The 15,571-nt window shown below is 39.5% G+C and overlaps 1 protein-coding gene across 4 annotated transcripts in view; it reads left to right on the top strand.

Annotated features, from left to right (window-relative positions):
• The window catches only part of tmem201 (transmembrane protein 201), a 166,506-nt gene that overhangs the window by 18,062 nt on the left and 132,873 nt on the right, over window positions 1-15,571 (top strand). For 3 of the 4 annotated variants that reach the window (XM_072586133.1, XM_072586131.1, XM_072586134.1), the window contains exons 2-3: window positions 2,190-2,310; window positions 3,085-3,279. In XM_072586133.1, the coding sequence (XP_072442234.1) occupies window positions 2,190-2,310; window positions 3,085-3,279 (316 nt within the window). Of the gene's footprint in view, window positions 1-910; window positions 1,064-2,189; window positions 2,311-3,084; window positions 3,280-15,571 lie in introns of those variants that run through there. The other variant, XM_072586132.1, reaches the window with a different exon arrangement.

Here is a 15,571-nt window from a genome sequence, read left to right as displayed (position 1 = left end):
AAAATCAGTAATCTGGTTTGGGATGTGGGACTTGCTTGCAGGGGATTAATAATTTGTGAACCTAGATGTTGGAGTTACTTTTATACTAAAAGGTCAATTCCTGGAATGGCAGGATTGCCTTACACGGAAAGACTGAAGCGACTGGGCTTGTATACCCTTGAGTTTAGAAGACTGAGAGGGGATCTGATTGAAACGTATAGGATTATGAAAGGACTGGACACTCTGGCAGGAGGGAACATATTTCCGTTGATGGGGGAGTGCCGAACCAGAGGACACAACTTAAAAATACGGGGTAGACCATTTAGGACAGAGATGAGGAGAAACTACTTCACCCAGAGAGTGGTGGCTGTGTGGAATGCTCTGCCCCAGAGGGCAGTGGAGGCCCAGTCTCTGGATTCATTTAAGAAAGAATTGGATAGAGCTCTTAAAGATAGTGGAGTCAAGGGTTATGGAGATAAGGCTGGAACAGGATACTGATTAGGAATGATCAGCCATGATCATATTGAATGGCGGTGCAGGCTCGAAGGGCAGAATGGCCTACTCCTGCATCTATTGTCTATTGTCTACTAATCTGCATAAACTTATCCTTATCTGAGCTGTGGGTAGACAGGTCTTGCGAACAGATTCATAGCATTTGATCAATTTAGTTTCTTTTAATATGATCCCCAGAATCTTTATTTTAGTACATCCCTATGAAAAAAGAACTTTAATATTGCGTCTAGTTGCATGACTTGCCTTTAATTTTACTTTGTTGGCCTTTAGAGGGAGTTGGAGTACCTTGTGGGCAATTTGGATTTACCATATTATTCATTTTATTGAATTTGCTTCAGTCGTGTTTCTTGCCTTTCATCTCTTACAACAGGATGTTCTAAAACTGCAACAACTGAAGGCACAGGGACTGAGATTGATCTGCAGGCAGCAGGAGTTTCTTGACACTGGTTACAAGCTGTCGCAGGGACTACTAATCATACCTACTTGTACCTTTCCACATGCACACACCTTGATGCCATAGTCATGAATGAAGAGTTTTGGAAGTTGTCATTGCTTGGCAGTAGTTGATTGTGTAAGCGAAATTCAAGTGTGCTTGTCTTTAAAATGTTTCTTTTGATGCCCATGGGGGTTTATTGAGTTCTTGTGTAATAGAAGAACCACATATGATTTCATGAGTATTGGCTTTTGTAATAGGTTTTGAGTGTTTTTTTTTGTTGTACGTTGAGCAAATAATTTGGGTTGCTGGGGTTACAGTGGATATGATAAAAACCTTTCTTTTTTGAGCTGTGTGGACGGCATGGTGGCACAGTGTTTAACATTGCTGCCTCCGTGCTGGGACAGAGTTCAACTCCATCCTCAGGTGACTCTGTGGAGTCTTGCACACTTTTCTCCCCCTGTCTGTATGGGTTTCTTCCGGTGCTCTGGTTTCCTCCCACCGTTCAAAGGTGTGCAATTAGGTGAATTGGCCATGTTAATTTGCCGATAGTGTCCAGGGATGTGCTGGCTAGGTGGATTAGCACGGGGCATACAAGGTTACAGGGTGGTTGTCTGGATGGGGTGCTATTCGGAGGATCAGTGTGGACTCGATGAGCTGAATGACCTGCTTCCACTCTGTAAGGATTCTATAATCTTGTGTAGAATGAGGTCTCCCTATATCATTTAAATATTTGGAATGCTGATACCACTTTGTGAGCCAATCGTTAAAGCTGGGATGCGATCCAGGTGTGATGGACAGGAACTTCTGGGATGATGGTGTGCAACTGTGTATATTTTATCACTTTTTGGTCAACCTTTCATTGTGGTAAACCTGTCAGTACTGTCGGCATTTACCTATTATGTAAGGAGTATTTTACTATGGATGCTAAATATTAAATGAGCAGCAAGGATGTGAAAGGTGCATTAAAAAAGTTCTCAACCGTGAGATACCAGAAAAGAGTACAAAATATAAAAAGAGCTATTTATGTCTGTTGAAATTTAATTCATTGCTTGATTGAATCTTTTCAGTTATAATTTGTGTGATGGAACATTCAATTTAAACAAAGTCCAGTTAGAATAGACTGCCTTTTATCAGTGATTTTATTGTTTGTTGTTAGCAGCCAACTTCTGGAAGAATAGTTTCATATTTTACGGTGATCTTTTTCTGACTGTTGGCAATCAATTTTTTTTCAGTGATTGCTCTTTTTTTTTGCTTTTTGCAGGAAAAAGCCAACACATGTGAAGGTGAATTGCTGGTTCTGCAGCCAGGATACAACCGTACCTTATGGGAACAGAAACTGCTGGGATTGTCCAAACTGCGAGCAATACAATGGTTTTCAAGAGGTTAGGGGATTTACAATGCTTAAAGTTGCACTTCTCTGCATGTGTATGACAGTAGAGAGTTTTCCTTTTAACCCCTTCTTTGGCGGTGGTACCTGTTTTTCTGTGAGCCAGCTCTTCTGATATCAGTGAGTAAAATGGCACAAAGCTGAATTGTTACCAGTTACTAGCTGGGAATTGCTGGAATGTGTGGGGATACTTTATATGAAAAGCAAGTTGAATCTCTAGACTTTTGGCATAATTTTTAAGTTGAGACCAATCTGGTTTTTTTTTTGGAGGAAAAATCTGAACCTTGTTTGGAATCCCATAAACATAATTAAAATGTTTGCTTAAATAAAGAGTTCATCAATCCTCCTCTTGTTTTGACTGTAAGACCATTAGATATAGGAGTACAATTAGACTATTCCTCCTATTGAGTCTGCTCTACCATTTGATTATTGCTGACATTGCCCTACTCTCCTGCAGCCTTTGATCCCCTTACTAATCAAGAACCTATCTATCTCATCTTAAATACACTGACCTTGCCAGACAAAGATCCTTGCCCTGGCCTTGCCTCTGGCTCTTTCCAGTTACTAAGTAACTGCCATTTGCAAATGTGGTTTGTGTACTTTTGGAAGGAGAAATGACAGTTGATATCAAATGAAGTGTAATAAACTGGCTCAGGCTGTCTTCTGTGAGAAGAAATGACCAAATACAATATAGTTTTTATAACTAATTTCTTAAACTTGTCTCTAGTCTTCTCTGTGGATTTGAAAGTCATATTGTGTTTACTTTCAGAATGGAGACTACAATAAGCCAATTCCTGCTCAATACATGGAACATCTGAATCACATGGTCACCAGCTGGGCAACACCCTCTCAAGCTTCCAAAATTCAGCAGTGGCCAAATGGGCAAATTCTGTTCTGCAAGAAATGCAACAATAACCAGCCCCTGAAGATCAAGCAGTTGGCATCTTTTGTTCCCAGGGATGAGGTGGGAGTTTCCAGAGACTGTTAAACTTTTACAGACTCAGGCCCGTCATACATGCTATAGCTTTAGCAAATAGAATTAAGGAGAATCCAAAGGGCTTTTACAAATATATTAAGGGCGAAAGGATAACTAGGGAGAGAATAGGGTCCCTCAAAGATCAGCAAGGCGGCCTTTGTGTGGAGCCACAGAAAATGGGGGGGGGGGGATACTAAATTAATATTTTGCATCAGTATTTACTGTGGAAAAGGATATGGAAGATATATAGACAGTAGGGAAATAGATGGTAACATATTGCAAAATGTCCAGATTAGAGGAGGAAATGCTGGATGTCTTGAAACAGTTAAAGGTGAATAAATCCCCAGGATCTGATCAGGTGTACCCGAGAATTCTGTGGGTAGATTGAGGGCAGGGCAGTAGGTGTGATCTATATGGACTTCAGTAAAGCATTCGACAAGGTTCCTTATGGGAGACTGATTAGCAAGGTTAGATCTCACGGAATACAGGGAGAATTAGCCATTTGGACTAATTGTCTCAAAGAACTGTCTCAAAGATAGAAGGCAGAGGGTAAATTGAGGGGCATGGATAGGATAAATAGACAAGTCTTTTCCCTGGGGTGGGGGAGTCCAGAACTAGAGGGCATAGGTTAAGGGTGAGAGGGAAAGGATGCAAAAGAGACCTAAGGGGCAACGTTTTCATGCAGAGGGTAGTACGTGTATGGAATGAGCTGCCAGATGATGTGGTGGAGGCTGGTACAATTGCAACATTTAAGAGGCATTTGGATGGGTATATGAATAGGAAGGGTTTAGAGGGATATGGACTAGGTGCTGGCAAGTGGGTCTAGATTGGGTTGGGATATCTGGTCGGCATGGACAGGTTGGACCAAAGGGTCTGTTTCCATGTTATACATCTCTGACTCGTCTAGTTAGTAGCACTTTGTTACTTCTTGACACTGCATATTCCTTAACAAGTAATGAAATGGAGAAGGATTGTGGCCCTGTGTTAACTCACTCTCTCAATTGAGAGCTAGCCAGACATCCATTTTAAGTGTGTGTTACCTGTTATGGCAATAGAATGGTTATGTTTGCATTTGGATATGTCATACCATTGTGCTTATGTTACTGAACAAGTAATCCTGGGGCCCTAAGACAACTGACCTTTAAGAGGTTTAGTGTTGGCAGTTGGAAAATAAAACATGTACCTTATTGAATAAATCTGGAGTGAAAATGCTTGTAATGATGTTGGGCAACAAGCTACTTGGTTATCATTGAAAATCCACCTGGTTCACTCATGTTCTTAGGGGAGGAAATCTGCCACTCTTACCTGGTGTGGCCTCTGATTTCAGACACACCATTAAATATGGTTGAATTGTCCTTGACACGTTGTCTGAAGTCACGAACTATCAAGCCATCTAGTTCTGTTCAGAAAGCTCACCCTCACTTTCTCGAGGCTAAGAAAGGTGGGCAGTAAACAATGGATCCTGGTAATGCCTGTGAATCTGGAGCTTAAAGGAGAGAGGAATTGTTGAAATTGTAATGACTAGGCAGGTGATAGTGTAAACTGGAACTGCAGATTGGTAAGCCTTGGATCCTGATGGCTTTCATCCTACATGCATGAAAGAAATGACTAAGTGAATTGATGAAACATCTGAGTACTAATCCACCGACTCAACAAGCAAACTTACAAACCTGATCCACAGCCTGAGCTACAAATCTTCAAAATTGTAAACTTTCATCCATGTTTGAATCAAGTCTGTGGTGAGATGAGGCCCTGGTGGAACTCAAACTGCATGTCAGTGACCAGGTTATTGCTAAGGAAGTGCTGCTGCTTGATGATATCTTCCATCACTTTGAGAGTTGACTGCTGGGTCTGTAATTGACCAGATTGGGTTTGCCTTTTTTTTTGTGTGAAAGAGATAAGGCAAATGGTTAGATGGCAGGGTGGAGCTTCAGGCATGGCTAGTTCTGGACCACATGTCTTCAGTATTCTTGCCAGTACTCTTATCCAGTGCCTCCAACTGTTTCATGGTAATCACATGGAGAGAATCAAATTTGTGGCACCTGTGATGTTTGATCTCACAAGGCCAAAATGGATCACCATTCTGCATTTTTAGCTGAAGACCATTGCATATGTTTCAGCTTAATATTGTGCACTGATGTGTTGGGCTCCTCTATTATTGAGGATGAGGATATTTGTGGAGCTGCCGCCTCCTCCAGGCAGTTCAGTTGTCCACGAGTCATTATTCTTAACTGTGGCCAGACTGCAAAGTTTAGATCTGATCCTGGAATTGTGGAATCGCTTAGTTATGTCCATCACTTTATGCTTTTTTGGCAAGTGCATAGTCCTGTTTTCTAGGTTCACGAGTTTGAAGCCTCACTTTTAGGTTATGCCTGGTGTTGCTTGACCTCTTGCACTCGTCGTTGAACTAGGATTGGTCCATTGGCTTAATAGTAATGGCAGCTTAAAGATATGCCAGGCCATAAAATTGCAGATTTCGTTGGAGTGCAATTTGGGTGCTGTTGATTATATAATCTCTATAGCTTAGAGCAAGACCATTCGGTTCATTGCATCTGCACCGACCCTCAAGAGCATTCCACCCAGACCTTCACCATCTCCTGTAACCCCACGTCTACCCTGGCTAATCCATCTAGTCTATACATTGCTGAATGCTACGGACAGTTTCAATTTGGTTAATTCACCCAACCTGTGCATCTTTGGACTGTGTGCAGAAACCGGAGCACCTGGAGGAAACTCACGTAGACATGGGGAGAAAATGCCAATTCTAAAGCAGAGTCACCCAAGGCTGGAATCGAACCTGGCCCACTGACACTGAGCCCCAGTGCTGTCCACAATGCATTGTGTATGCCCAGTCTTGAGTTGCTAAATCTGTTCAGTCTATCCCATTTAGCACGTGCTACATATCAACACCGTGGCCTGTGTTTGCAATATGAAGATAATAATTCACACCTCTGTATTTTCCTTAAAGGATGTATGTGCATTAGAGGTGGTTCAGATGAGATTTTGTAGTTTTACATCTGGAATGAATGGATTATCTTGGAAAGATTGGATAAGCACAGTGTGTGTTAAGAGTCATAGAGATTTACAGCATGGAAGCAGACCCTTCGGTCCAACCAGATATCCTAACCCAATCTGGTCCCAACTGCCAATGCCTGGCCCATATCCCTCTAATCCCTTCCTATTCCTATATCCATTGAGATGTCTTTTAACTGTTGCAATTGTACCAGCCTCCATCACTTCCTCTGGCAGCTCATTCCATACATGTACCACCCTCTGCATAAGAAAAGTTGCCCCTAGATCTCTTTTTTTTTAATGTCTTTTCCCCTCTTGTTCTAAACCTATGCCTTCTAGTTCTGGACTCTTCTTTCTCCTCCTTCCCCCCCCCCCCCCCCAGGGAAAAGACTTTATCTATTCATCCTATCTATGGAGTTTAGAAGAGTTGATGTGAATTTAATTGACATTTTAGATTTTGAATCGCCTTGATAGTGAGTCCAGAATTGGGGTACTCTTAAAATTAGATGAGGAAAATTGTTGAGGGTTGTGCAACCCTGGAACACTCCGCCTTATAGGCAGGGGAGGTGGTTGAATATTTTTAAGATTACCAGGGCTGATGGGAATGTCAAATCTGGAACACAGATAAATCAGCATGATCTTATTGAATGACCGTGTATGCTTGAAGGTCTGAATCGCCTACTTATGCTGTAAATTCATATTTGTATGAAACAATGTCCTAGCCATTTCCAATGACTGAATAACAAAGCAATGGGCATATCCATTGCATAAATTGAAAATTCACCAATGTATTTTATCAGTGTTTTAGTATAGACAAGCTGGAATTGGAAGCAAAGACTAGAACAGCGTGAATGAAGTAATGATCTTCCTCCCACTTGCACATTGCAATCAAGTTGTTTTTCTATTGATTTTGGGAGTAATTTCTATCAGGAAATAAGCCTTGTGCCAAATTTTTTTTGCCCTAAATATTTTTGTATTTGGAGAATTAACTGTACTGTTACATTATTGTGGAATCTGCATTAAATTTGTTGAAGTTTGGAAAACTGCTGACTTTTTTTTAGATTAGATTACTTCGTGTGGAAACAGGCCCTTCGGCCCAACAAGTCCACACCGCCCCGCCGAAGCGCAACCCACCCATACCCCTACATCTACCCCTTACCTACACTACGGGCAATTTAGGATGGCCAATTCACCTGACCTGCATATCTTTGGACTGTGGGAGGAAACCGGAGCACCCGGAGGAAACCCACGCAGAGACGGGGAGAATGTGCAAACTCCACTCAGTCAGTCGCCTGAGACGAGAATTGAACCCAGGTCTCTGGCGCTGTGAGGCAGCAGTGCTAACCACTGTGCCACCGTGCTGCCCATGACCTAGCTCTGATTTAAGGCAGGAGATTCAAATTCCAAGCTGTTTATAAATCTCCTAATTTTAGACACATGATGGGGAATCATTAAATTCTGACAATTGAGGGGGAAAATGTGACCTCAGGCTTAGATTTATCTAGCACCCAGAAGTGTGATAATGTGTCATTAACATTAGGTTGCCCTTTGCCTTTGACATGGTCAAATCTGCACTAGCTATGGAGTTTGGAGATTTAGTCTTAAATTTAGAAGAACCAATTTACACATTATCTTAAGAAATTTGGGCAAAAGTCTAGGTCTCTAGTATAGGATTACGCTGTGTGGTTGTAAACTAAAGACTAAAAGTGAGGTGCAAGGTGACTAGCAAATGGCATGTTAGTGAGTAAAAGTTTGAAAGTAGTTTAGCACCTCCTTTGCATAGAAATCCTGGTTAGGAATAAGTGAGTGGCCTTGTTTTTCATGGAGGGAGATGGAGGAATGGGTAGACATGCTCAGATGCAATAAGTACAGACCTTGCTTGCTATTAACAAGGCAGCTTGGGTGTTTTTAATTTTGGCTGTTGTAGATGGCCTTCACCCTCCCTCCCACAAATGGGGCTGTGTCAAGTCTGACCTTCTAGAATTTTCTCAAAAGTTGCCACCCTGTTTGTTTGTTCTTTTTAAAGGCCATCCTTTACCCGTGTGACTAAATTTTTGCATTCTGTCCTAATAGTTTACTCCTTTGCATGACATCCCTTTTGCTCTTGGTTCGCTGTAAAGCATTTTTGATTGCTAATCTACACTTACAAGAGCTTCTATGTGTGCAGGCCATTCTAGCAAAGCAGTTGTGAATAAAATTAAACTACAAATTGTTTTCCAGTAGAGTTTAAAGACTGTTTTGCAGTTATCTGCAAATCCTCCATTCAATACTAATGCAATACAAATAGAATTTGCTGCCAAATATACTTTGGCAACATTTTTCTTTTGCTCTCAATCATAGCATGTCATGATTAAACTATCCTTTCTCATGGAGGCATTTGATTATTATTTTATTAACATGAGACTTGAGCATAGGTAACATATATTGCCTGTTTCTAGTTGCCCTTGAGAAGGTGATGTTGAGCTGTCATTTGAACCTGCTGCAGTCCTTCTGCTGTAGGTAGATTTGCAAGGCATTAGGAAGGGAATGGATTAATGTACAGAGAAAGGAAGATTTAGCTTTCCTTTTTGTTTAACGTTGCAAGTAAAGTATATTTTATCTTTAGCATTGATTTTATTTATGGGCTTAGCAATGTTAAATTCTTGCTGGCTTGGCAGTGCAAGTGTTCTCACCTAAGATCAGAATATAGTTGATTGAGTACATACTTTGAATTTTGGCTTAAATAGTATATTTTGTGTTGAATTCATTGCTATCTTTCTCTATTTTATATTGCAACACTATTCTGACTATACTTAATGAGCTGTAAAGTGCTTTGGGATGTCTTGAGTTTGAGAAAGACAGTATGAATGTAAGCCTGTCCAAGTTAATTGAATTTAACTGAAGGTAACTGAATTATTTGGAAGTGGGTGGTGAGGCATTTACTCAATTGAAGACTCATTTGAAGCTGGTTGATATACGTTTTTCTTTTCTGAGATATATTTGACAAAGTATCAAACTGCAGTCTTGACAAGTGTTTTGTACTTGGGTGAACACTGCCATAGTTTCCCTTTTTAAGGTTCTGACTGCCAAGACAACCAACAAGACCACACAATGTCTATCTGCTAACTATTCCAGTGTTTTCATAGCCAGCCTCCTGTAGCTCATTCTAAACTCAACTGCCCAAATCTTACACCAAGTCCTGTTCACCCATCACTCCTGTGTTCAGTATCTTCCTTTTATTCCTGATTGGAAAATGCTTTGATTTCAAAATTCTCAGCCTTGATTTCGAGTCCCTTCCTGTCTACCTTTTTGTAACCAGTTTTCCAATTCTTCAAAATCTCTACAAAATCTGTTTAGCTGTCTACTGGTAGCTCTTTAATCTCTCGAGTTCCCACATAGTCTCCACTTTTCAGTCCCAAACATCATTCATGGTCTCTTGTCCAAATGTGTCTTCCTGTGGCTCAGCATCAAGTTTTATTTGGACAGTGCCTTGAAGTATTTTGGTATGTTAAAAGGTGCTATAGAAATGCAAGCTGTTTTAATGTACTAATGGCATGTGGTTGACTTTAAATAATTTATCATTCTGTATTCTCAATTTGGTGACCGCAAATAAACTTCCATTTTGGAGCAGTACTCTTGAATATGTCCTATTAATTTTATTTTAAATGGAAACATTGATGGATGCAACCCTCTGTTATTGGCCTGATGTAATTAGGACGTGCAAGCTGCTTCCTAAAGTTTTTGTTCTGCATCCTGATTACTGTTAAACAAGCTGCAACCTAGAATATAATAGAGCATATTGTGAGGTTAACGATGACATTTCTATTACAGTAGAGGGTGCTCTAGTTACACCAGTTGATTGAATTCTGGCACCGATGATGATTTAAAAAAATTATTTAACCTATTTTTCTAATCGACCTGTTCAGAGATGTTATTTCACACTCTTGGAGCAGGTGTGACTTGAACCCAGGCCTCCTAGTCCAGGGGAGAGACTTTACCACTGTGCCACAGGGCATTTTAAGCAAAGTTGGAATGAATTTTACATGCTCTTTTCTGTTAATGCTAGTCTCGATCTGCCTATTCATCAATTTTAACAAACTGTTGAAACCTGTGGTTTGTTGACTTAAGCAAAATACTGAAGATGCTGGAAATCTGAAATTAAAAGCATGTACTAGAAATACCCACTTTTATAGTAGCATTTTTTATAGAAAGTTAATATTTCAGAAACTCAAACCAATGCTGCTAGACTTGCTGGATATTTCCAAGTTTTCTAATTTTAAAAAAAATTGTTTACTGACTTTGGCCACCACAACTGAGTTGCCCATAAAGCTTTTGAACTGAAATTGCAATTTGGGCATGGTTCTAATGGGTATAATAGCACAGTTTTAAAGTTTGTATGCTTTTCTACTTCTGTTAAAGCAGTATAAGTATTGGGTTATCCGATAGGTTAAATCACCACACTCCTCCTTATAGGTGTTCATCTTCCTGCATATTCTTGCATAATGGAGTTAGAATATATGAAAACACCATTTCTATTTTCCAACAAATAATACCTCTAATACAAATGTTTTTCATCTCTAAATATACCAACAATATTTGGAGGCATATTTTTTAGTCAAATGTAGACCTTAACAACAAAACTACTTGTATTTGTATCACATGTTCCTAATTTAGATAAAAATTTCAAGGCACTTCACCAGAGTGTTACCAAATAAAATTTAACACCGACATATATCGAGAAATGGGAAGGTGGAATCGAAGGTAGTTTTTAAGGAAAATCTTAGTGGCAGAGAGAGGTGAGAAACCGATTTAGGGAGAGAATTTCAGAGCGTAGGGTTTTAGCAATGAGCAAAAGACCAGTATTGGAGGAGCACAGATATATTGGGAGGCTGGTTGGCCTGGAGGAGATGAGTGACAGGGAAGGAATAAGCACAGTGGAGGGATTTGAAAATCAAGTTGAGAATTTTTCTTTTGAGGCATTGCTTATCCCTGATGGGAAGAATGCACTGAAAGTCTAGCCCACTATTCCACGAATTATCGCAATGTGAAATGTGACCAGTTTAGTCCCGAGGATGATTAATGCTTGGTGCTGTTTTGCGCTTGTACAAAAAGCTACAAATAGGCAGATGAATTGTACGAGTGATTTTCAACAGCTCAAAACAAAACTGAAAAGACCAACCGCATCACTATAGATCTGACCAAATGATGAGGCATGCCCAAACAACAGTAAACAGTAAACAGTAACAGCCGCTCAAAAGCATGGTCAGCTTATAGGCTGATTATACAGTTATAGTTTTTGTCTTGAGCTACAAAGGAAGGACTAGAATCCAAACTTCCATTTTTCTGGTTTATCCTTTCCAAATAAAGTATATTTAGTTCTTGTAAAGTCCAACGTAGGTCAGTAAGCATCAGTGATGTGTGAGTGGGATTTTTGTTGCAAGGTAGCATGTGGCAATAGTAGTTTAAGTGAGCTGTTAAACTATAAAATTTTGCATTGTCATGACAGTGATTTAATTACTTGGTTTGTTGAAGTATAAACTATTCCAAAAGATTCATGTTGGAGATTTTCGTCATGTGACTGGCTGCATTTAGAACTTCAATATAAATAACATGAATTTTTTTCTTCTGAAAGCCAGGTTATCTTTTCCCTGTGATAGTCCCTTTTGACCAGGAGTGAGATTTCTGGCTTGATTGTATGCAGCATGAGTTTAACCCTTAATAAAGTGGGATAAAAAAATCAACTTTTTTCCCCGTTTTACCATATGTCACTTGCATTATTTGTTCAGGCTGCCGATATAAACCTAATTAAAACCTTTGAAAAATTGAAGAGATACTTGGAAAATTGAATTTCTCTATTCTTGCATGATGGAATTTTTACACTAACTTGATTTCATGAGTACTCTTGTCTTTGAAGTGCAATTCTTTCCATGTCTCTGTACCTTTGCATTTTCATCAGCTATTGTGGGATTCTGTGCAACTGGTTTTGTTAGAGCTCATTTTCATGCTTCCTATTGTATATAATGGCTGTATAATCAGCCTATAAGCTGACCATGGTTTTGAGCGGCTGTTACTGTTTACTGTTGTTTGGGCATGCCTCCTCATTTGGTCAGATCTATAGTGATGCGGTTGGTCTTTTCAGTTTTGTTTCGAGCTGTTGAAAATCACTCGTACAATTCATCTGCCTATTTGTAGCTTTTTGAAAGTGGTGTCCAGCAAAGTCAGAAAGAGAGAGATAGAGGTGGAGTTTTATCATTTTAACTGTTGAGCAAACAAACCTGGTAAGAATAACTAATTTAGACTTTGACCAGGAGTTACCCCAGGTCAGCAAGTAGTGGGGTGATAAATGGGACTTGGTGAGAGTTGAAGCATGGGCAGCAAAGTATTTGGCTTTTGTTATGTGGAAGAGTAAAATATCAGGAATACTGGAGGCATCATTTTCAGTTCCCAACCCACCACCCCTCAAACTGTTGACAACTCTTATCACATTTATGATGATATAAAGGCTGCCCATTTCCACCTTCATAGCATGTACAGAGATAGAGGAAAGACAATCTGTTGTTGAAACTTTAATCTGTCTTTGTTACCTCCAGACACGACAATTCAAAGCACACGTGGCTGATCTGTCATTCTACCCTTCCACAAACTTGAGGCCCAGCATTGTGCTGCCTGTGCTTCAACTCTGACCAAGTCCCATTTCATTTATTACCTTGTGCTTGCTGATGTACAGTAGCTCCTGGTTAAGTGAAATCTAAATTTTAAATTAGTTATGATCCAATATCCTTACATCCATGAAAGCCTTCAGCCCCGTAACCAGCTTGTGATGTGTAATTCTCACCTCAAGCATTCCCAATTTTACATATGTCACAAACATTTATGCATTATGGAAATTGAAATATGGACATAACTGGGTTGCAAAAGATTTATCATTAGAACATAAATTGGAGCAGGATTAGGCCATCTGGCCTGTTGAACCTATTATTCAATAAGATCATGGATGATCTTTTCATGGACTTGGCTCCACTTGTCTGCCTGCTAACCATAACCCTTAACTCCTTTACTGTTGGAAAAATCTATTTTTGCCTTTTAAAAACCTTCAAGGTAGCCTAAACTGCTTCACTGGTCAGGGAATTCCAGAGATTCTCAACCCTTTTAAGTGAAGAAGTTCCTCCTCAATTCAGTCCTAAACCTGCTCCCCTTTATTTTGAGGCTATGCTCGCTAGTTGTGGAAACAACCTCTCTTTCTTTCAAATCTATCCCCTTCATAATCTTGTGTTTCTCTATATAAGGTTCCTCCCCCTCCCATTCTTTTGGTTTTGGAGGGATGGTGTGTTGGTATAAATGATGCATCGATATTTTGTAAGGGCAAGGGAGCATTCTTGGCACTATTTGAAATTGTATTGTATTGCATTGCTGGATCCAAATTGTGGTTTGGGTGAACAGTTTTGTGGAAGCTAATCTTTTTATTGCTTTAATCCACTCAAAAGTCAGTGTATTCATTGCACTTGGATTTGTAATGCTACATTCCAGTAATGGCACCTCAAATCCAAGTCCCGCAACAACAAATATCATGTACACTGCAGGTTACTTTCACTAGCTCATTACTCGTTGAACTAAATAGTTGTAAATGTTTTTCTGTAAACTGATGAAACTCACATTTGTGGCTTATCATACATTTTTTTCGCACATAATCAGCTTATTAGTGAAGGATTACACTTGACTATTTCAATAAACAATTCCTACCACTTCTTGCCACACTAATACTTAGTGTAACTTTAGACTGCATGCAAAACTGATCATCCCAATTACCAGTTGCTTCACTATATTTCCAGTAATGCAAGAACTTCCCAGATAAATCAAAATCTTATCAACTGGATATCAGTAAATTTCAGTACCAAATTAAGATAGATTTTCTCCGGTATTCAAACTATTGGTGTTTTATCATGTTTTTCATTAATACAATTTCTGGAATAAACTTTGGAACCAAAGTAAGATCAGTTTAAAAGTTGCTCCAACTGCTGTGTCTGCTGGTTTAGCTGTGACTTAATTGGTAAACCAATGTGTTAGAATCTCTGACAATCATGAAAGTTGCATATCTCTATAACTGTACTCTGTCAAAAATTGAGATCAGGGAGACTGAAACTAGAGATGTAGTTTAAAATAAGACAACTTTTTCTTTAAGACTCAAATAACTTTTATGTTCTTTGAATGTGAAATTCCCTTCCTCAAGGTAGTAGAAGCTGGTATTTAAATTAAAGGCTGAAGTAAAAAGTATTTTTGACTGAGAAGGGAGTGAAGGGCTAGAGGGAGCAGACAGGAAAGTCCAGCTGAGACCATCCTAGAATTGGCTGTGATTTTAATGAATGGTGGAACAGACTGAACGAGGCAAATGGTTTACTGTTCTTTTTTTTTTGGCTGCACAGATTAAAATGAGGGCTAATATATTTGTGGTTGTCCACTGTAAACCAGGCACTTCATTAGTGTTCTTTCTAGAGATCACTATTTACGCAGTAGCATTGATTGGGTGAACAGTTGTATTGCAGTTCTACACTTGACTGTGAGAGGTTTTTAATTCCTTAATTAAATTTTTGATACCTGTCCAAAGGTTTCACCATATGGTGACACTGAATAAATCAGTAGCTGCCAGTTCTGATTTTATCTATTGCATGTTCCCCTCCAATTCACATTCAATCCTAATTCATAATTATGTCCCAGTTCCTCCACGGTAATCTTGGAATTCCTTCCTAACAGCACTGTAGGTGTGCCTGTATCTTATGGACTGCAGTGGTTTAAGAAGGCAGATCACTACCACCACCGCCCTAGAGGGCAAATAGGAATAGACAGTAAGTGCTGAACTAGCCAACGATACTTTTTTTTTATCCTGCGAATAAATATTTTTTTAAAAGTATGCTGCAGTCTCTGGAGTGGAACTTGATCCTACAACCTCCTGACTAAGGTGAATGCTGCCCACGTGGCTGGCTTAATTCCCGAGCCTGAAATACAACTGAGTGATGCAGTATGGAAATACGCGCATGCAAATATCAACAATAGGATTAAATTGAACTCTGGTACTATCATCGAGAGTGTGTTGCTTGTAATTGTTTACATACATAAAAATGACCAGTGGCCTGGGGTACAAAACACTAGCTGTTTGGGATTTGCCACACAGTTCCTTTTGGAACAGGAGAACACAGTGGAAAATGTCTTTTGTCATAGGCATATTTCTTGACTTCCAATTGAAAGTGATTGACTTGGTGCTTTAACTTTTTGTGAATTCTGTTTTGTTTACATT

This window comes from Chiloscyllium punctatum, chromosome 16 (genome assembly GCF_047496795.1).
Source record: "Chiloscyllium punctatum isolate Juve2018m chromosome 16, sChiPun1.3, whole genome shotgun sequence".
NCBI classification, from domain to species: Eukaryota; Metazoa; Chordata; class Chondrichthyes; order Orectolobiformes; family Hemiscylliidae; genus Chiloscyllium; species Chiloscyllium punctatum.
The sequence above is the reverse complement of the archived record's forward strand: the minus strand, read 5'-3'. Positions and strand labels throughout refer to the sequence as shown.